This window comes from Gobius niger (assembly GCF_951799975.1).
Source record: "Gobius niger genome assembly, chromosome: 1".
Taxonomy (NCBI): Eukaryota; Metazoa; Chordata; class Actinopteri; order Gobiiformes; family Gobiidae; genus Gobius; species Gobius niger.
The window spans coordinates 43,928,684-43,951,182 of NC_136852.1; the positions used below are offsets into that span (position 1 = coordinate 43,928,684).

General features: G+C 40.0%; 3 protein-coding genes across 3 annotated transcripts; all 3 read left to right on the forward strand.

Annotated features, from left to right (window-relative positions):
* The first annotated feature begins 1,830 nt into the window (after positions 1-1,830).
* On the forward strand, positions 1,831-4,522 carry LOC306969032 (class I histocompatibility antigen, F10 alpha chain-like). The gene is made up of 5 exons (XM_079564642.1): positions 1,831-1,930; positions 2,246-2,512; positions 2,667-2,942; positions 3,223-3,516; positions 4,275-4,522. The coding sequence occupies exons 1-5, from the start codon at positions 1,864-1,866 to the stop codon at positions 4,400-4,402; spliced, it is 1,032 nt and encodes a 343-aa protein (XP_079420768.1). The 5' UTR covers positions 1,831-1,863; the 3' UTR covers positions 4,403-4,522.
* Positions 4,523-7,404: 2,882 nt separating this feature from the next.
* Positions 7,405-16,567, forward strand: LOC306966559 (class I histocompatibility antigen, F10 alpha chain-like). The gene is made up of 3 exons (XM_079561358.1): positions 7,405-7,676; positions 7,954-8,247; positions 16,374-16,567. Exons 1-3 carry the CDS (start codon positions 7,421-7,423, stop codon positions 16,499-16,501), a joined length of 678 nt encoding a protein of 225 aa, XP_079417484.1. The 5' UTR covers positions 7,405-7,420; the 3' UTR covers positions 16,502-16,567.
* A 2,080-nt stretch (positions 16,568-18,647) lies between these two features.
* On the forward strand, positions 18,648-20,339 carry LOC306970874 (class I histocompatibility antigen, F10 alpha chain-like; the record flags this gene model as incomplete). The annotated part of the gene is made up of 4 exons (XM_079566924.1): positions 18,648-18,714; positions 19,029-19,295; positions 19,450-19,725; positions 20,008-20,339. 4 exons carry the CDS (start codon positions 18,648-18,650, stop codon positions 20,337-20,339), a joined length of 942 nt encoding a protein of 313 aa, XP_079423050.1.
* Between the last annotated feature and the right edge of the window lie 2,160 nt (positions 20,340-22,499).

Sequence of the window (22,499 nt, forward strand, 5' to 3'; positions counted from 1 at the left end):
GTCGCTTCATAGTAAAACAGAGTCACGTCGTCATCGGCTTTTTGTTCAGAATGATGGAGACACAGTTTGTCCTCGAGTCTCCGATAAAACGATCTTTCAAACCCAGATCAAAGTTTGTATCGGCTGCTGTTGAGGTGTTTGAGAAGGAGGCGGGACATGGGGCTGTTTGGGGCTTAAATCGACATCAAAACAAGAGACACCTCCCTGTGTCAAGTGACCGGGACATAACTTCAGACTTTACTGTGTGAAGCCAAAGCAAAGGAGTCGCCGAATCACAAGAAGCTTTAAACGTGACGCTACGAAGAGAAAGAGCGTGGAGTCTGTGTGAGCATCATTAACCCTGAGGCTAACCACTCTGCCACAGTGACACAGAGAGGACGCTCACACTCCCACCACACGCTCTTTATAAAGCAGTCAGCTGGAATTAGAGCTTCTCACGTTCATCAGTGTCACTAAAGCACAAGGTCAGGAGAAGCTGAAGGAGAAGAGAAAATCACAGACGCGACACAAACGAGGAACTGATGGAGTTTGGGACGAAAGAGCGACGGCTTTATTTAAAACCTTTAGTGTCACAGGCCTGTCCTCATGTGTTGTAATGTGTAATGTTCAAAAGGCAACAAAAAGGACAAAGACACAGTGAAAACATGACGTAAAAGCACCGAAAAGCAAGGGGGGATAAGGTGATGGAGAAACCGACAAAAACACAACAAAAATAAATCGAAAACCTAACAACAACACAGCAAAAATGCACTTTTGTGGTTCTTAGCTTTCAAATGAGTCCTTGCTCTGGCCTGTAGGCTGTAAACTCAGCTTTCAGATGATGCGCTCTGTTAAAGCTGGGGTACCTGATTTTTCCCACACAAACTTTGACATTTTTTCATTTGGCCTAAACTCATTTCTACCACTCACAATCCCTCCTGCATGTCCAAATTGTTCTAGCAAATTGTTTATATGCACGTTTCTCGCCCATGTACAGCTTTGAGCAGTGGAAAAGTGGAAAAGTGGAAACCACCCCTAAAAAATACCACTCATTTGGAGTGGTCTTTCTATCTTCTATCACTCAACAAAAAATTAGGTGAATACAATTTAACAATATCTGTTTTTGTTGTGTTTATAAATCACCCAGAGGTGGTAAAAATAATTTACTTTTTAACAACAAAAAGTTAGGTACCCCAGCTTTAAAGTGCAGGTGAGAGGTTTCATTTTTTTGACATTTAAGGTCGTAACATGTAAACTCTCAGTCATCCAGGACTGAGGTTCCCAAAGTGGGTCGGGACAGAAGATGAATCTGACACAATGTTTGTTTTTACATTTCTGACATTTAAGTTGATTGAAGTCAGATTAGTGAAATGAAGACAAATATCAAATCACAAAAAACTGACTTTGAAGTTACAATTTGCCATTTAAATCTATGGAGACAGATTATTCAGTGACATAATTAAAGAGATTATTGCAGATTTAATAATGATAATAATAATAATAATAATAATAATAATAATAATAATAATAATAATAATAATAATAATAATGATAATAATAATAATAATAATAATAATAATGATAATAATAATAATAATAATAATAATAATAATAATAATAATAATAATAATAATAATAATAATAATAATAATAATAATAATAATATTCAAAGACGCTTTACAAACTATTTCTCCACTGATACAACCCTGCGTGAGTCTGTTCTGCCTGGAGACGCGATCTGATTGGTTCAAAAAAGAAAAGGGGCGGGACTCTCAAACTGAAAGTGCAACTGTCTGTTTTGTATAAAGTGCGTCGCGTCTGAAACAGCCTCCAAACATTTCGAGGCCAGAGTTTTGTCAGGTGTTTACGGAGACTTTTGCAGCGATGTTCACCGTGAACATTTGCTTTGTGCTCATTCTCTCGGGGACACTCATGAATGGAGCCACATCAAGTGAGAACATTTGGACTTTTCATTTGTTACAGGCTAAAGCGGAAGTGGAGCTAATGTTTACAAAAAGGAAAGTAACATTAAATGTTGTATTGTTGTCAGTTCATTTTACTTCACGTTATTCAAATTTTGTGACATGTTGTATTTGCTCATAAAACATTTATGTATTTACTTTATGGCATAATTCACTTTCACTGTTAACTAGAATGATTTATAAATAACATAATCAGGCATTTGTTTAATGATTTGTTTTGTTGAATTTAAAGTATTGAGAGATAATTGTCGTAAAGAAAAACTAAATAAACCTGTTGTTCACAGTGATTCACACGTACATGGGTTTCCAAACTTCTTCAACTCAAGTCCCAAACTTCCCAGAGTTTGTCATTGTTGAAGTGGTGAATGGACTCACAGTTTATCACTACGACAGTAAAACCAGGAGAGCGGAGCCCAAACAGGAGTGGATGAACAGACTGACAGAGGAGGATCCAGAGTTCTGGGAGAAGAACTCTCAGATGGATATTGGTGTTGAGCAGGTGAATAAAGGCAACACTGAGATTGTCAGACTGAGATTCAACAAAACTGAAGGTTTGTCTCATATTTACTTTGATTGATCTAAAGTTCTTACTGGAAATATACATTAACAAAAAACTATCATCATATCAACAAAAACACATAGATCTATATTTGTTTAATAACTTTCAAAACAAGTGCAGTTCTAATTCTGATGTTTCTGTGTCAGGACTCCATATTCTGCAGTACATGGCTGGTTGTGAATGGGACGATGAGACCGATGAGATCAGAGGATATGATCAATACGCCTTTGATGGAGAAGATTTCATTTCGTTGGACTGGGCGACACAGACGTGGGTCGCTGCTAAATCAGAGGCATTTGTCACTAAACTGAGGTGGGAGAAGATTGGAGAAGCTGCTCGAGTGAAACATCAGCTGATCCATCGCTGTGGAGAATATCTGAAGAAGTACGTGAGACTTGGAGAGAAAACTCTGAAGAGGAAAGGTAAGACAGTTGTGTAAAGTTGTTTAAAGTTGCTTATTTATTTTTTACCCATTTAAATGAAAAAAAGAAATAAATAAAATAGAACCAAAAATTGTGCTTCAAGTGTGACTTCACTGTTTCTTCATTATCATGATCAATTTTACAATCTCACAAAAACAAATCTATCTACAACACTGTCACATTGGTTGATTTGATATTGTATTGACTTTTTCAGTATTTATTTCAAAAGATCTGACCCCAAAGTGTTCTGTAACGTCCTGTCCATGTGTCCTGTGCTCAGAGCTCCCTCTAGTGTGGTTCCTGCAGAAGTCCTCCTCGTCCCCGGTCACCTGCCTCGCCACAGGCTTCTACCCCGACAGAGCCATGCTGTTCTGGGCTAAAGACGGAGAGGAGCTGGAGGAGGACGTGGGAGAGATCCTGCCCAACCACGACGGGACCTTCCAGAGCAGCGTGTCCCTGGACCTGTCCTCTGTCCCGACTGAAGACTGGGGCAGGTACAGCTGTGTGTTCCAGCTGTCCGGAGTCAAAGACGACCTCATCACCAAACTGGACCCCGGACTGATCCGCTCCAACGGTGAGACGGGACTGACTTACAGAACACAGAATGTGTTTGGGTCCTGTAACTTTTACTGACAAAATCTACACTGCAAAAAGTCAATATCAAGCATTGGCTTAAATGACTTGAATTGAGGAAATGTTTCTTGTTTTGAGCGGTTTTCACTCATTTAGACACTTTTCCTGATCGGACCAAGTTTGCTTTGCTTGTTTGAGGACATTTCAGACCAGTTCTAGGGTAAATCTCGCTTGAAACTAGAAAGTAAAATTGCCAATGAGATAAGACCAATTTTCTTACGCCATTGGCAAAGAAAATGACCTGAAATAAGGAAGAAATGTATCGAAACAAGTCAGAAACATCTCAGAACAAGTGAAATAATCTAGGACAAATGCCTAACAACTTCTTAACTAGTCAAAACAACAAAAAATTGGATTATTATGCTCAAATTGAAATCTTTGTACTAGTCTAGTTAATTACTTTTTGCAGTGTACACCTCAAACATCTAAATTGTTCTTATTTTGTGATCAACAACAATAGACAAACTTCATTGATCCAAAATCAAATGTTAAGTCATTTTAGAGACTGAAAGAGCTCATGAACATGACGTCTGAACAGGGCCAATAACAGAGTGTTGTCATTTCCAAACATCTAAAGATTAAACTGATTGATATAGTTATTTGTTTCAAAGTTTGGCCTTAAATAGATTTATTGGAAGCTACGTTTTATCACTTCACTCTTTGTCACTAAATGTTATTCTTATGTTTTGATTTTTGCAGAGAAGAAGCTCACGCCCGTCATCGTCGCTGTGTCGGTCTCTTTGGTCGTTGCTGCAGTTGTCGTCGTCGTCGTCGCTGGAGTCGTCGTTTTGTACCGAAAATGTAAAAATAATAATAACGTCTTGTAAAATGTAATAGGATCAGTCAGGAAGTAGACAGAGAATATGAAGCCATTATTCCTGCGTGTGCGAATAGCGTTTTTCTAAAAATGAAGACAGAAGATGAAAAATGATTAAAATACGCAGATGATGTGGCTCTCACTGGTCTCCTGCCTCCAAACAACCCTCAGTTTGAGCTTCTGAACTCTAGGGGGCGATGCAGAGCTCCTAAAAAGGCTGTTCTGTAATATTTTTTCGGTTTTATTTTACTACGTTTCTTTTTCCTATGTGTTTTTCTAAAGGGCATGTTTGTATTGTCCTCGCCTTGTGTTTTTATGTGTCGGTGAGTCAAAGATGAACTTCTACCTCGATAGACAATCAAAATCTAATCTCATCTAAAGCAGGTGCCCTGGTCTGTGGAGGATATTTCGGCAATATTTGTATCTTGACGTAAAACGTTCACAAATTTTAACAGGTCATGTTTTTTTCCTCCTCCATCTATGAGCTTCTACTTCTTACGTCGAGTCACTAAATCACGATATTTGGTTTTGTCGATGTAAACGTTGGTGTTTGGTGCAAAGTTCACATCGTGTTGAAGCATTTATTGTGTTTCTTCAGCTCAGAATGAAAGTGGAATGTTGTCAGTTTGATCCACAGCTGTCACCAAAGCAAACTGTGTCCTCGGGCAAGACACTTTCCCGCCTCGTCCGTGAATAAATGAGCGTGACGTTCAAATCATTGTCTCCTGTTATTATTATCGATCGATGTCGCTTCATAGTAAAACAGAGTCACGTCGTCATTGGCTTTTTGTTCAGAATGATGGAGACACAGTTTGTCCTCGAGTCTCCAATAAAACGATCTTTCAAACCCAGATCAAAGTTTGTATCGGCTGCTGTTTGAGAAGGAGGCGGGACATGGGGCTGTTTGGGGCTTAAATCGACATCAAAATAAGAGACACCTCCCTGTATCAAGTGACCGGGACATAACTTCAGGCTTTATTGTGTGAAGCCAAAGCAAAGGAGTCGCCGAATCACAAGAAGCTTTAAACGTGACGCTACGAAGAGAAAGAGCGTGGAGTCTGTGTGAGCATCATTAACCCTGAGGCTAACCACTCTGCCACAGTGACACAGAGAGGACGCTCACACTCCCACCACACGCTCTTTATAAAGCAGTCAGCTGGAATTAGAGCTTCTCACGTTCATCAGTGTCACTAAAGCACAAGGTCAGGAGAAGCTGAAGGAGAAGAGAAAATCACAGACGCGACACAGACGAGGAACTGATGGAGTTTGGGACGAAAGAGCGACGGCTTTATTTAAAACCTTTAGCGTCACAGGCCTGTCCTCATGTGTTGTAATGTGTAATGTTCAAAAAGGCAACAAAAAGGACAAAAACACAGTGAAAACATGACGTAAAAGCGCCGAAAAGCAAGGGGGGAAAAGGTGATGGAGAAACCGACAAAAACAAAACAAAAATGCATCGAAAACGTGACAACAACGCAGCAAAAATTCACTTTTGTGGTTCTTAGCTTTCAAATGAGCCCTTGCTCTGGCCTGTAGGCTGTAAACTCAGCTTTCAGATGATGCGCTCTGTTAAAGTGCGGGTGAGAGGTTTCATTTTGTTGACATTTAAGGTCGTAACATGTAAACTCTCAGTCATCCAGGACAGAGGTTCCAAAAGTGGGTCGAGACAGAAGATGAATCTGACACAATATTTGTTTTTACATTTCTGACATTTAAGTTGATTGAAATCAGATTAGTGAAATGAAGCCAAATATCAAAACACAAAAAAACTGACTTTGAAGTTACAATTTACCATTTAAATCTATGGAGACAGATTATTCAATGACATAATTAAAGAGATTATTGCAGATTTAATAATAATAATAATAATAATAATAAAACAATAATAATAATAATAATAATAATAATAATAAAACAATAATAATAATAATAATAATAATAATAATAATAATAATAATAATAATAATAATAATAATAATAATAATATTCAAAGACGCTTGATAAACTATTTCTCCACTGATACAAACCCGCGTGAGTCTGTTCTGCCTGGAGACGCGATCTGATTGGTTCAAAAATGAAAAGGGGCGGGACTCTCAAACTGAAAGTGCAACTGTCTGTTTTGTATAAAGTGCGTCGCGTCTGAAACAGCCTCCAAACATTTCGAGGCCAGAGTTTTGTCAGGTCTTTACGGAGACTTTTGCAGCGATGTTCACCGTGAACATTTGCTTTGTGCTCATTCTCTCGGGGACACTCATGAATGGAGCCACATCAAGTGAGAACATTTGGACTTTTCATTTGTTACAGGCTAAAGCGGAAGTGGAGCTAATGTTTACAAAAAGGAAAGTGACATTAAATGTTGTATTGTTGTCAGTTCATTTAACTTCACGTTATTCAGGTTTTGTAACATGTTGTATTTGCTCATAAAACATTTATGTATTTACTTTATGGCATAAGGCACTTTCACTGTTAACTAGAATGATTTATAAACAACATAATCAGGCATTTGTTTAATGATTTGTTTTGTTGAATTTAATGTATTGAGAGATAATTGTCATAAAGAAAAACTAAATAAACCTGTTGTTCACAGTGATTCACACTTACATGGGTTTCCGAACTTCTTCAACTCAAGTCCCAAACTTCCCAGAGTTTGTTAATGTTGAAGTGGTGAATGGACTCACAGTTTATCACTACGACAGTAAAACCAGGAGAGCGGAGCCCAAACAGGAGTGGATGAACAGACTGACAGAGGAGGATCCAGAGTTCTGGGAGAAGAACACTCAGATGGATATTGGTCATGAGCAGGTGAATAAAGGAAACACTGAGATTGTCAGACTGAGATTCAACAAAACTGAAGGTTTGTCTGATATTTACTTTGATTGATCTAAAGTTCTTACTGGAAATATACATTGACAAAAAACTATCATCATATCAACAAAAACACATAGATCTATATTTGTTAAATAACTTTCAAAACAAGTGCAGTTCTAATTCTGATGTTTCTGTGTCAGGACTCCATATTAACCAGTTCATGTCTGGTTGTGAATGGGACGATGAGACCGATGAGATCAGAGGATATCATCAATACGCCTTTGATGGAGAAGACTTCATTTCGTTGGACTGGGCGACTCAGACGTGGGTCGCTGCTAAATCAGAGGCATTTGTCACTAAACTGAGGTGGGAGAAGATTGGAGTAGCTGCTCGAGTGAAACATGAAACGATCCATCGCTGTGGAGAATATCTGAAGAAGATTGTGAGACTTGGCGAGAAAAGTCTGAAGAGGAAAGGTAAGATAGTTGTGTAAAGTTGTTTAAAGTTGCTTATTTATTTTTTTACCTATTTGAATGAAAAAAAAAAAAAAAAAAAATAGAACCAAAAATTGTGCTTCAAGTTTGGCTTCACTGTTTCTTCATTATCATCATCAATTTTACAATCTGACAAAAACAAATCTATCTACAACACTGTCACATTGGTTGATTTGATATTGTATTGACTTTTTCAGTATTTTTAAAGATCTGACCCTAAAGTGTTCAGTAACGTCCTGTCCATGTGTCCTGTGCTCAGAGCTCCCTCTAGTGTGGTTCCTGCAGAAGTCCTCCTCGTCCCCGGTCACCTGCCTCGCCACAGGCTTCTACCCCGACAGAGCCATGCTGTTCTGGGCTAAAGACGGAGAGGAGCTGGAGGAGGACGTGGGCGAGATCCTGCCCAACCACGACGGGACCTTCCAGAGCAGCGTGTCCCTGGACCTGTCCTCTGTCCCGACTGAAGACTGGGGCAGGTACAGCTGTGTGTTCCAGCTGTCCGGAGTCAAAGACGACCTCATCACCAAACTGGACCCTGGACTGATCCGCACCAACGGTGAGACGGGACTGACCTCTGTCTGTGTTAGATTGTGAAGTCGGAGGAGCAGGCGATGGGACGCACGACAAGTAAATCTGATTAGTTTGATACAAATATGTGGGAGAAGTGGATTACTGTGGATCCCAGACTCTTCTGCTTTTGAAAGGAACAGAGTTAATGATCAGGCTAATAATCAGTGGCGTGCACAGACATTTTGAGGGGCAGGTGCTCAACCAAGACACAAGGGCACAACCCCCCCCCCCCCCCCCAAAAAAAAAAAAAGACAAAAACGGGATTTTTCTGTAATTAGTGACACTAACAGACCATTGATTAACACAGCAACAAAAATGTCCAACTCTGTGGACCTAATAGTAAACTACATAGACTTTAAAGGACAATGTAGGACTATCACAAGGCTCTGCACTTAAAGGCACACTACTTAACATGACCAGCTCGAACACAGAAAATGCTGTTACTGCAGTGTGTAATACAATAATGGATTTGGGTGTGAAACTAACCTGTTTAAATCTCAAATTCTACTGCCTTTTGTCTCATCTCCATGGAGACGAGCTGGAGACGCACCCACTCCCAGTAAAGTTTACAGCCATATCTTAGGCGGGGTTAGCCTCATAGATGTTTGTTTGTACAATTCTGAGGTATTTTTCAATGATGAAAATAATGGTCATAAAATAAATGCTTGTATTTCAATTTTATTTATTGGGTAAAATTCTACAAGGTGTGGCTTTAAGTCTAGCACAAATAAATGATGCAAAGGTGCTATAGCCTACACTTAAAAAATCTGGTTTGTCAATATCATGACATGGATATTTTTGTCCATGTCAAAAATATCTTAAATAACAATAATCCTGGACTGTTGATGTTCCTGTGCTCCTCCCACAGAGGCACAGTGTCCAGAACGCAGGCACCTCCTCACCTTCTCTCTCCTCCTCTCTCCTCTGTCTCCTCAGCTCAGCTCACACTGCTCTGGCCCTGGTCTGAGCTCAGCCCTGACTTAGTCTGAATAATACAGCTCATTTTCAGAACATTTTATAGCGCGACAAACAGAACCGCTAAAGTTACTGACTTCTTACCGCGGACTTTATCCGGACGGTCTCGACACGCGCAGCCCTGACAGTCTCGCCCTGACGGCCCTTTCGTTTCCTTTCCCCTTAATGATCCAGTCATGTCGCGCTGGCTCGTTCATAAAGTTACCGAATTCACTCAGTTTACTTTACTCCCGCGTCTCACAGAGATGGGCTGTACCATCTTCTTAAACAGGGGGAAACGCGGGGACGGCACAGCTGCCCTTCTTGATCAGGAGCGTCAGCGTCGCCACGGCTCGAGAAGCAGAGGAGGAAGGAAGCGCGATTTGAAGTTGTTGAACATTAAAACTGTATTTTCAGCACATGTTGGCTTAATAGGGCAAATATCTAAGAACAATAAAATAAATAATACTTAAAAAAAAAAAAAACTGGTCTTGAGAAGGGCACTTAAAGGGCACAGGGCAGAGGGGCAGGTGCTTGAGCACCACCTGGGCTCTATCTGTGCACGTCCCTGCTAATAATAATAATAGTTTTGTTTCACAGAGAAAAAGCTGAACTCCTCCATCATCATCGTGGCTGTTCTGTCGGCTCTGGGTTTGGTCGTTGCTGCTGCTGTTGGAATCGTCTTGTACAGGAGATTTCACAACAATAACGTCTTATAAAAGGTCAGAAAACAGTGATGTAGTAACAGAGAGGTGCTGTCAGCTCATATAGAGGAAGAGCAAAGAGGAGACGTGTGGATGTAGTGAAAGAGGAAATAAGAAGATATAAAGTCAAAATGTAGTAATTGTTTCTTTTGTTTTCACAGATTTGTTGTTCTGGATGAAGCAGCTCTTCTGTTTTACTCCTTTTACTGAGCAGATTCTATCGGGGGATAATTGTGGCGTTTGTTTTATTGATCTTGACATGGATTACTGTGTAATAATCTTCATGAATGGCATTTTATGAAGATGAACCAGCTTTTTTATTGAGTGATTTGTAACAAAATGGCCTTTACTTTTGTGGTCGATTGTCATAGTTTTATTTCCCGTTGTTCAGGCCACAGACAATTTGGTGACAATGTAAGATTGGGCTTTGACCCTAATCTTGGACAACGACAAACTTAGGCCTGGTTTGCCTATGCCCAATACTCACAGATATTCAACTTAACATTACTGCACATGAGAGGCTCATTTGAACTCACCCAAAACCTCAGCTTATGTCCTTTCCAGAGCCGTGGGAAGATATTTTAGTTAGGGGGTGCTGAGGGACAAAATTTACCCCCAAAATACTTTTTCTGTGCATAAATCCTATTTATTAACCTCTTAACTCCCAGTTCTCCAGTTCAGCTTTACCCAAATCCTGTAGGCCAGTGTAACACCTCATTTGAAAGCTAAGATCTACAAAACTAAATTGATCTTTTTCCTCACATCATCAGATTTTTTTCATCACTTTTGTTGTTGGGCAGTCGTCTCATTTTTGTCAAATTTTCGTGACTTTTTTGTCACTTTTTGTCAAATTATTCGCATTTTTTTGTCAAATTCTTATCAGTTTTTCGTCCTTTTTTCCACGCAATTTTTCGTCAAATTTTTCTTATTTTTTTGTCAATTTTTTGTCAATTTTTGTACATTTTTTGTCACTTTTTCGTCAATGTTTTCTCACTTTTTTCACATTTTCATCCTTGTTTTCGTCTCAATTTTGTTGCTATTTTCACACCTTTTTTCCAGAAGCTTTTGGACTGGGGTAAAGCTGGAGAAAATGTGCTCGGTTCAGGTGGGAGTTAAGGGGTTAATATTGCCTGCAGTTCACAAACTATCCACCAGGGGGTGCTGCAGCGCCCTCAGCACCCTGGGTTCCCACGGCCTTGGTCCTTTCCGTTCCAAAGTTATGAGCAAAAGTTGTCGATGTTGTAGATTCAGGAGACGTGGACCTTTAAGTGCAGTTTTTCATCCTCTCCATCAACAGTCGCCTTTGTTGGCCGCCTGCTTTGCCTCTGCCCAGGGCCCTGCTGTTGTGTAAATAGTTTGTTTGAAAATATTGAAGATTTTATTGTTCGTACCATTTTTTTCTTGATCTTGTTTGGAAAATGTCAAATGCAGAAGCTGTAACAGATTATTGACTGTTTTGTTTTTCCGTGAGGTTGTGTCTTATTTATTGATCAAAATGTCAGTGACACAAACAGTAACAACAGTAACAATAACAGCAGCTTTGTGGGATGTGAATCTTTTGGGACTTTTCTGAGTAAATAAAGGTTGAATAAACAAATAAATTGTGTTTTATTTTGAAACTGCATCCCATTACAGATAAAAGGATCCACCAGAATCTCAAAGTGAATCCATATGAGCGCTCACGATAAAGTTTAAGTTGATCGTGGAAAGAACTAAGAGACTCAGTTTGATCAAGCACAAGGTCGACACACTTGTTTTTTTTTTTTTTTTTCCCTCATCCCCAATTGCTGAGGGATAAACTTTTCAAATAAAATGATACAAACTGACAATGGGACTGACTTTTACCCTTTGAAAAGTGTGCGCATAAATAAAGCTTTGTACCACGATTAATGGAAGGAAAGGGAGAGAGTTCAGCTTCCTGACAAAAGTGTGACTGACCCAGGCTTAAATCAGAGCCCAACTGCATGACTTCATGTACATAAACTCTATACAACCCCATGTTTTATTTAGTGCTCTGACAAGTTTGTTTACATATTTTCATCGCCACACCCACATGACAATGTCCTGAATTCTGATTGGTTACAGCAGGAAAAAGGCTGAACTTTAAAACAGAAAGTGCTACTGCATTTTCAATACAAATCCTCCTTTTGTTGTTTCTATATAGAGTTTTGCAGCTCTGTTCAACATGAAGATTGTCATTGTGCTGATTCTACTCATAAATGGAGTGACTTCAAGTGAGTACATGTCGACTTTGATTTGTTTCAGTAAATTTGGAAGCACTTTACACTACACTGATACATTGAACCTATAGAGTTATGTTATGTACTATATAACAGCTTGTATAGGTCACACATACAATGGAACGATGTGTATTAGTGGTTTAGAGGTATATAATGTAAGTAAGACACAAGACCCTAACTCCTAACCTTAACTTCACCCACTAACCCTCACCATGTCAGTGTACTCAATTTGGTAGATACAATGTATTATGTGTAGTGTAAAATGATACGTACGCATGAACTGTGAGCCAAAAGGATAAAGGTGTGTGATAAGTGCCACAGTATAACTAGCTTTGGCTGTAACAGACCTGTGTAGCAAGTTCTACTGTCGTGAAATCATGATATCGAATCAATTCAAATACTGTAAAAATGGTTGAAAACAACTTTTATTCACGGACAACTTACAATAATCACTCACTCACAATAATTGTTTACAGCTAAATCAAAAACAGAATGGGACATTGTTTTCTGGAAAATGTAATAAAGCTGAAGAAATAACCTGTTACACATGTTTTGGGTTACAACTGAACTTGTTTTTTCCATTAGCTGAATATAAGGAAACAAGTTTCACTATATGAGAGCATGCCATTCCTCAGATCAAAGCTAAAACCTCAAAAATTGGGTCAGAGTTTTAAATGAAGTTGGACTTGACTGGAGACAGACGCTGGACGAGAGTCCCTTTACTTTGTTAAGTTTAAATAACTGGCTGTAGCCAATGGGTCTGTGTGCACGTTGTACTGCATTCTGACTGGATTATTGTCTGAAAACCTCTGGAAGTTGTGGCTGTTGAGGCGACTCTGGTGCATTCTAAAGTCAAAGTAAGTCATTACAAATCACAGAGTCTTAAGTCCCGTTTCCACTGGGAGTCCCTACTCAGCCCAACGCCTGGTCAACCCGGTTTGGCGAGCTTTTCCATCGCGGAGGCCAGGGTCAAACCGGTCTGACCAGGCATAAGTTTTAGGACCGGCCTCTGACTGTGGCCAAAGCTTGCTGAATCAACGTGACGTGAACAGACTGCTGGCTGCTGATAGGCAAACAGGAGAGTGAACAGCCCTCACTAGAAGACACAACAAATGCGGGTGCGTGTGGTGGAAACACCAGCGTGTGCTGGGTAGAGTAGATACGTGCACGACTGCACGTAGATCGTGGCGTGCACGGTCGAGTCGTGCTATGTGGAATAGTGGCTCTACTGTCCAGGCTAAGACCAATCAGGACTGACCAGGTACAATTATGGAACCTTGCTCAGGCCATGGTCAAAGTGCTGAACTGATACTAATGTGATGTGAAGAGACTGAGGCTCTGATTGGCCAGAGGAGAGAGGACTGCTCTCACTGAAACAGGCAGGTCATACAGGATTTAATATTTCACATCATAGGCCCATGACCGCTGTTCTAACAGGAGACTTTGCCGATGATAGGGTTTAGCCGCTGTTAGCTCAACTTTAACTGGTGCTAGTATAACATCTGTACATAGTTTAGTTCATCTGTTAGCTGCTTGTTACTGATAGTATTTGCCTTGGCTTCTGGATAATTCCATAAACCCCACCAAAAGGCAGTATTTGTCCATCACGGCTTCCAAAACTTTTCATCCTTTCATTCTGTTTTTCCTTCAGTAATGTGTATTCCAGTGTGTGCATCTGTGGGAGCCCTGCCCACAACGTCTGCGTCTGTTTGCAGTGGAAATGCAACATGTGAAAAACCGTGCCGTGTCGAGTACTGTGGCCAAACAGTATTTGGTAAAAAGAATCGTACTATGTGGCAAAGGGCATTTTTGTCCAGTTACATGAGACCAAGCGGCTGCGCACAGCCTCCCGCAGACTTGAAACTACCTCCTCCAGAGTTTTCAGTTGTTATTATGTGCATTGATGTAAAAGATACGCTATTGCATAGCGGTGGAAACAGCCCTCAGCAGCTCTTAAAACACACAGTAAGGTGCAGAGTGAAAATTAAATGTGCAAAACCATTTTCAGTGAAAAGAAACATAAAACATAAACATAACATGTTCACCTCAAACAGTATAGGATACAAGTCATACAAAATCTTACATGCCCTGCCTTCAATTGTCATCATTAAAAGGTAAATAAATCTGTTGTTCACAGTGACTCAAATTCTGATGAGTTTCCAAACATTTTCAACTGAAGTTCCACAGTTCCCAGAGTTTGTGATTAATGGAGTGATGAATGGACTTCCAGTTTATTACTACGACAGTAAAACCAGGAGATCAGTGCCCAAACAGGAGTGGATGAACACAGTGACACAAGAGGACCCACACTTCTGGGAGAGGAACACTGAGATGGATATGGATAATGAGCAGCTGCAAAGAGGCAACATTGAAGCTATAAGAGAGGCATTCAATCTGACTGAAGGTTAGTGAATAGACACACACACACACACACACACACACACACACACACACACACATTTATAAGAAATGTACTGTACGTGCGGTGTTTGCTGCACATGTGGTCCTTTCTCAATGAAATGTGATTTTTTCCCCCCATCCAATTTACTCAAATAATATGTCTTATGACCTGACTGTCTGGAAAACATGGCTGATTGTGTAATGTGTGGGCAAAGCACTTCTATAAAAGGAGGGAGCACTTGAGGACACAAATCTTCTATGCAGTTTCACACAGCTTCTTGGAGATGTAGGAGATATTTGCCAGAGTCCTTGATGAGTTAATGTAGGCCATGTCTGCAAAATTTGGTATGAAAAAACACATGTTTTGATTCTGATGTTTCTGTGTCAGGACTCCATAGTCTGCAGTGGAGGCTTGGCTGTGAATGGGACAATGAGAGCGACGAGGCCAAAGGATATTCTCAATACGCGTTTGATGGAGAAGATTTCATTTCATTGGACTGGGACACACAGACATGGGTCATTGCTAAACCAGAGGCCTTTGCATTTAAAAAGAAATGGGAGCGGATTGGAGAAGGCGTTCGTCATAAAAACCAACTGACCCACTTCTGTGTTGTGTGGCTGAAGAAGATTGTGCGATATGGGGAGAAAATGCTGACAAGGAAATGTAAAATAGTTTTATTAACAAAACATATTTTTGTGTTTTAAAGTCAGTTGTTCAAATTTTTCTTTCTTAAAAAAAACCTGGTCTGCAACTGCTTGTTGTGTGCAGAGCTCCCTCTGGTGTGGTTCCTGCAGAAGTCCTCCTCGTCCCCGGTCACCTGCCTCGCCACAGGCTTCTACCCCGACAGAGCCATGCTGTTCTGGGCTAAAGACGGAGAGGAGCTGGAGGAGGACGTGGGAGAGATCCTGCCCAACCACGACGGGACCTTCCAGAGCAGCGTGTCCCTGGACCTGTCCTCTGTCCCGACTGAAGACTGGGGCAGGTACAGCTGTGTGTTCCAGCTGTCCGGAGTCAAAGACGACCTCATCACCAAACTGGACCCCGGACTGATCCGCTCCAACGGTGAGACGGGACTGACTTACAGAACACAGAATGTGTTTGGGTCCTGTAACTTTTACTGACAAAATCTACACTGCAAAAAGTCAATATCAAGCATTGGCTTAAGTGACTTGAATTGAGGAAATGTTTCTTGTTTTGAGCGGTTTTCACTCATTTAGACACTTTTCCTGATCGGACCAAGTTTACTTTGCTTGTTTGAGGACATTTCAGACCAGTTCTAGGGTAAATCTCGCTTGAAATAAGAAAGTAAAATTGCCAATGAGATAAGAACAATTTTCTTACCCCATTGGCAAAGAAAATGACCTGAAATAAGGACGAAATGTATCGAAACAAGTCAGAAACAGTGAAATAATCTAGGACAAATGCCCAAGAACTTCTTAACTAGTCAAAACAACAAAAAATTGGATTATTATGCTCAAATTGACATGTTTATACTGATCTAGTTAATTACTTTTTGCAGTGTACACCTCAAACATTTAATTTCTGCTTCTTATTTTGTGATCAACAACAATAGACAAACTTCATTAATCCAAAATCAAAAATCAAAGTCATTTTAGAGACTGAAAGAGCTCATGAACATGACGTCTGAACAGGGCCAATAACAGAGTGCTGTCATTTCCAAACATCTAAAGATTAATCTGATTGATATGGTTATTTGTTTCAAAGTTTGGCCTTAAATAGATTTATAGGAAGCTACGTTTTGTCACTTCACTCTTTGTCACTAAATGTTATTCGTATGTTTTGATTTTTGCAGAGAAGAAGCTCACGCCCGTCATCGTCGCTGTGTCGGTCTCTTTGGTCGTTGCTGCAGTCGTCGTCGTCGTCGTCGCTGGAGTCGTCGTTTTGTACCGAAAATGTAAAAATAATAATAACGTCTTGTAAAATGTAATAGGATCAGTCAGGAAGTAGACAGAGAATATGAAGTTATTATTCCTGCGTGTGTGAATAGCATTTTTTTCTAAAAATGTAGACAGAAGATGAAAAATGATTCAAATACGCAGATGATGTGGCGCTCACTGGTCTCCTGCATCCAAACAACCCTCAGTTTGAGCTTCTGAACTCTAGGGGGCGATGCAGAGCTCCTAAAAAGGCTGTTCTGTAATATTTTTTTGGTTTTATTTTTCTACGTTTCTTTTTCCTATGTGTTTTTCTACTGGGCATGTTTGTATTGTCCTCGTCTTGTGTTTTTATGTGTCGGTGAGTTAAAGATGAACTTCTACCTCGATAGACAATCAAAATCTAATCTCATCTAAAGCAGGTGCCCTGGTCTGTGGAGGATATTTCGGCAATATTTGTATCTTGACGTAAAACGTTCACAAATTTTAACAGGTCATGTTTTTTTTACTCCTCCATCTATGAGCTTCTGCTTCTTACATCGAGTCACTAAATCACGATATTTGGTTTTGTCGATATAAACGTTGGTGTTTGGTGCAAATTTTACATCGTGTTGAAGCATTTATTGTGTTTCTTCAGCTCTGAATGAAAGTAGAAAGTTGTCAGTTTGATCCACAGCTGTCACCAAAGCAAACTGTGTCCTCGGGCAAGACACTTTCCCGCCTCGTCCGTGAAAAAATGAGCGTGACGTTCAAATCATTGTCTCCTATTATTATTATTGATCGATGTCGCTTCATAGTAAAACAGAGTCATGTCGTCACTGGCTTTTTGTTCAGAATGATGGAGACACAGTTTGTCCTCGAGCCTCCAATAAAACGATCTTTCAAACCCAGATCAAAGTTTGTATCGGCTGCTGTTGAGGAGTTTGAGAAGGAGGCGGGACATGGGGCTGTTTGGGGCTTAAATCGACATCAAAATAAGAGACACCTCCCTGTGTCAAGTGACCGGGACATAACTTCAGACTTTATTGTGTGAAGCCAAAGCAAAGGAGTCGCCGAATCACAAGAAGCTTTAAACGTGACGCTACGAAGAGAAAGAGCGTGGAGTCTGTGTGAGCATCATTAACCCTGAGGCTAACCACTCTGCCACAGTGACACAGAGAGGACGCTCACACTCCCACCACACGCTCTTTATAAAGCAGTCAGCTGGAATTAGAGCTTCTCACGTTCATCAGTGTCACTAAAGCACAAGGTCAGGAGAAGCTGAAGGAGAAGAGAAAATCACAGACGCGACACAGACGAGGAGCTGATGGAGTTTGGGACGAAAGAGCGACGGCTTTATTTAAAACCTTTAGCGTCACAGGCCTGTCCTCATGTGTTGTAATGTGTAATGTTCAAAAAGGCAACAAAAAGGACAAAAACACAGTGAAAACATGACGTAAAAGCACCGAAAAGCAAGGGGGGAAAAGGTGATGGAGAAACCGACAAAAACACAACAAAAATGCATCAAAAACGTGACAACGACGCAGCAAAAATGCACTTTTGTGGTTCTTAGCTTTCAAATGAGCCCTTGCTCTGGCCTGTAGGCTGTAAACTCAGCTTTCAGATGATGCGCTCTGTTAAAGTGCGGGTGAGAGGTTTCATTTTGTTGACATTTAAGGTCGTAACATGTAAACTCTCAGTCATCCAGGACAGAGGTTCACAAAGTGGGTCGAGACAGAAGATGAATCTGACACAATATTTTTTTTTCACATTTCTGACATTTAATTTGATTAAAAACAGCATATTTTTTACTTTGAAGTTACAACTTACCATTTCAATCTATGGAGACAGTCAATTCAGTGACATAATTAAAGAGATTATTGCAGATTTAATAATAATAATAATAATAATAATAATAATAATAATAATAATAATAATAATAATAATAATAATAATAATAATAATAATAATAATAATAATAATAATAATAATATTCAAAGACGCTTTACAAATTATTTCTCCACTGATACAAACCCCGCGTGAGTCTGTTCTGCCTGGAGACGCGATCTGATTGGTTCAAAAATGAAAGGGGGCGGGACTCTCAAACTGAAAGTGCAACTGTCTGTTTTGTATAAAGTGCGTCGCGTCTGAAACAGCCTCCAAACATTTCGAGCCCAGAGTTTTGTCAGGTGTTTACGGAGACTTTTGCAGCGATGTTCACCGTGAACATTTGCTTTGTGCTCATTCTCTCGGGGACACTCATGAATGGAGCCACATCAAGTGAGAACATTTGGACTTTTCATTTGTTACAGGCTAAAGCGGAAGTGGAGCTAATGTTTACAAAAAGGAAAGTGACATTAAATGTTGTATTGTTGTCAGTTCATTTAACTTCACGTTATTCAGGTTTTGTAACATGTTGTATTTGCTCATAAAACATTTATGTATTTACTTTATGGCATAAGGCACTTTCACTGTTAACTAGAATGATTTATAAATAACATAATCAGGCATTTGTTTAATGATTTGTTTGTTGAATTTAACGTATTGAGAGATAATTGTCGTAAAGTAAATCTAAATAATCCTGTTGTTCACAGTGATTCACACTTTGATGGGTTTCTTCACGTCTTCAACTCAAGTCCCAAACTTCCCAGAGTTTGTCATTGTGTCAGTGGTGAATGGACTCACAGTTTATCACTACGACAGTAAAACCAGGAGAGCGGAGCCCAAACAGGAGTGGATGAACAGACTGACAGAGGAGGATCCAGAGTTCTGGGAGAAGAACACTCAGATGGATATTGGTTCAGAGCAGGTGAATAAAGGCAACACTGAGACTCTCAGACTGAGACTCAACAAAACTGAAGGTTTGTCTGATATTTACTTTGATTGATCTAAAGTTCTTACTGGAAATATACATTGACTAAAAACTATCATCATATGAACAAAATGACATAGATCTATATTTGTTTAATAACTTTCAAAACAAGTGGAGTTCTAATTCTGATGTTTCTGTGTCAGGACTCCATATTCTGCAGTACATGTCTGGTTGTGAATGGGACGATGAGACCGATGAGATCAGAGGATATCATCAATACGCCTTTGATGGAGAAGACTTCATTTCGTTGGACTGGGCGACACAGACGTGGGTCGCTGCTAAATCAGAGGCCTTTGTCACTAAACTGAAACTGGAGAAGATTGGAGCAGCTGCTCGAGTGAAACATGAAACGATCCATCTCTGTGGAGAGAATCTGAAGAAGTACGTGAGACTTGGAGAGAAAAGTCTGAAGAGAAAAGGTAAGACAGTTGTGTAAAGTTGTTTAAAGTTGCTTATTTATTTTTTACCCATTTAAATGAAAAAAATGAAAGAAAATAAAATAGAACCAAAGATTGTGCTTCAAGTTTGGCTTCACTGTTTCTTCAATATCATGATCAATTTTACAATCTGACAAAAACAAATCTATCTACAACACTGTCACATTGGTTGATTTGATATTGTATTGACTTTTTCAGTATTTATTTCAAAAGATCTGACCCTAAAGTGTTCAGTAACGTCCTGTCCATGTGTCCTGTGCTCAGAGCTCCCTCTAGTGTGGTTCCTGCAGAAGTCCTCCTCGTCCCCGGTCACCTGCCTCGCCACAGGCTTCTTCCCCGACAGAGCCATGCTGTTCTGGGCTAAAGACGGAGAGGAGCTGCTGGAGGACGTGGGAGAGATCCTGCCCAACCACGACGGGACCTTCCAGAGCAGCGTGTCCCTGGACCTGTCCTCTGTCCCGACTGAAGACTGGGGCAGGTACAGCTGTGTGTTCCAGCTGTCCGGAGTCAAAGACGACCTCATCACCAAACTGGACCCCGGACTGATCCGCTCCAACGGTGAGACGGGACTGACCTCTGTCTGTGTTAGATTCTGAAGTCGGAGGAGCAGGCGATGGGACGCACGACAAATAAATCTGATTAGTTTGATACAAATATGTGGGAGAAGTGGATTACTGTGGATCCCAGACTCTTCTGCTTTTGAAAGGAACAGAGTTAATGATCAGGCTAATAATAATAATAGTTTTGTTTCACAGAGAAAAAGCTGAACTCCTCCATCATCATCGTGGCTGTTCTGTCGGCTCTGGGTTTGGTCGTTGCTGCTGCTGTTGGAATCGTCTTGTACAGAAGATTTCACAACAATAACGTCTTATAAAAGGTCAGAAAACAGTGATGTAGTAACAGAGAGGTGCTGTCAGCTCATATAGAGGAAGAGCAAAGAGGAGACGTATGGATGTAGTGAAAGAGGAAATAAGAAAATATAAAGTCAAAATGTAGTAATTGTTTCTTTTGTTTTCACAGATTTGTTGTTCTGGATGAAGCAGCTCTTCTGTTTTACTCCTTTTACTGAGCAGATTCTATCGGGGGATAATTGTGGCGTTTGTTTTGTTGATCTTGACATGGATTACTGTGTAATAATCTTTATGAATGGCATTTTATGAAGATGAACCAGCTTTTTTACTGAGTGATTTGTAACAAAATGGCCTTTACTTTTGTGGTCGATTGTCATAGTTTTATTTCCCGTTGTTCAGGCCACAGACAATTTGGTGACGATGCAAGATTGGGCTTTGACCCTAATATTGGACAACGACAAACTTAGGCCTGGTTTGCCTATGCCCAATACTCACAGATATTCAACTTAACATTACTGCACATGAGAGGCTCATTTGAACTCACCCAAAACCTCAGCTTCTGTCCTTTCCAGAGCCGTGGGAAGATATTTTAGTTAGGGGGTGCTGAGGGACAAAATTTACCCCCAAAATACTTTTTCTGTGCATAATCCTATTTATTAACCTCTTAACTCCCAGTTCTCCAGTTCAGCTTTACCCAAATCCTGTAGGCCAGTGTAACACCTCATTTGAAAGCTAAGATCTACAAAACTAAATTGATCTTTTTCCTCACATCATCAGATTTTTTTCATCACTTTTGTGATTTTTGTCATCTCATTTTTGTCACATTTTCTTGACTTTTTTGTCACTTTTTCGTCCAATTATTCGCATTTTTTTGTCAAATTCGTATCACTTTTTCGTCCTTTTTCCCCTGCAATTTTTCGTCATTTTTTTCACATTTTCATCCTAGTTTTCGTCTCAATTTTGTTGCTATTTTCACACCTTTTTTCCAGAAGCTTTTGGACTGGGGTAAAGCTGGAGAAAATGTGCTCGGTTCAGGAGGGAGTTAAGGGTTTAATATTGCCTGCAGTTCACACACTATCCACCAGGGGGTGCTGCAGCGCCCTCAGCACCCTGGGATCCCACGGCCTTGGTCCTTTCCGTTCCAAAGTTATGAGCAAAAGTTGTCGATGTTGTAGATTCAGGAGACGTGGACCTTTAAGTGCAGTTTTTCATCCTCTCCATCAACAGTCGCCTTTGTTGGCCGCCTGCTTTGCCTATGCCCAGGGCCCTGCTGTTGTGTAAATAGTTTGGTTTGAAAATGTTTAAGATTTTATTGTTCGTACCATTTTTTCCTTGATCTTGTTTGGAAAATGTCAAATGCAGAAGCTGTAACAGATTATTGACTGTTTTGTTTTTCCGTGAGGTTGTGTCTTATTTATTGATCAAAATGTCAGTGACACAAACAGTAACAACAGTAACAATAACAGCAGCTTTGTGGGATGTGAATCTTTTGGGATTTAAGTAAATTTGTAAGGTAAAGATTTGAGTAAATAAAGGTTGAATAAACAAATAAATTGTGTTTTATTTTGAAATTGCATCCCATTACAGATAAAAGGATCCACCAGAATCTCAAAGTGAATCCATATGAGCGCTCACTATAAAGTTTAAGTTGATCGTGGAAAGAACTAAGAGACTCAGTTTGATCAAGCACAAGGTCGACACACTTGGTTTATTTTTATTTTTTCCCCTCATCCCCAATTGCTGAGGGATAAACTTTTTAAATAAAATGATACAAACTGACAATGGGACTGACTTTTACCCTTTGAAAAGTGTGCGCATAAATAAAGCTTTGTACCACGATTAATAGAAGGAAAGGGAGAGAGTTCAGCTTCCTGACAAAAGTGTGACTGACCCAGGCTTAAATCA

What these genes read in the sequence shown, in the direction of transcription:
- LOC306969032 (XM_079564642.1), top strand. Translation starts at nt 1,864, where the DNA reads ATGTTCACCGTGAACATTTGCTTTGTGCTCATTCTCTCGGGGACACTC. An exon ending in CATGAATGGAGCCACATCAA is followed by an intron (nt 1,931 to 2,245) that starts GTGAGAACATTT and finishes TGTTGTTCACAG; the next exon opens with TGATTCACACGTACATGGGT. An exon ending in CGGACTGATCCGCTCCAACG is followed by an intron (nt 3,517 to 4,274) that starts GTGAGACGGGAC and finishes TGATTTTTGCAG; the next exon opens with AGAAGAAGCTCACGCCCGTC.
- LOC306966559 (XM_079561358.1), top strand. Translation starts at nt 7,421, where the DNA reads ATGTCTGGTTGTGAATGGGACGATGAGACCGATGAGATCAGAGGATAT. An exon ending in GAAAAGTCTGAAGAGGAAAG is followed by an intron (nt 7,677 to 7,953) that starts GTAAGATAGTTG and finishes TCCTGTGCTCAG; the next exon opens with AGCTCCCTCTAGTGTGGTTC. An exon ending in TGGACTGATCCGCACCAACG is followed by an intron (nt 8,248 to 16,373) that starts GTGAGACGGGAC and finishes TGATTTTTGCAG; the next exon opens with AGAAGAAGCTCACGCCCGTC.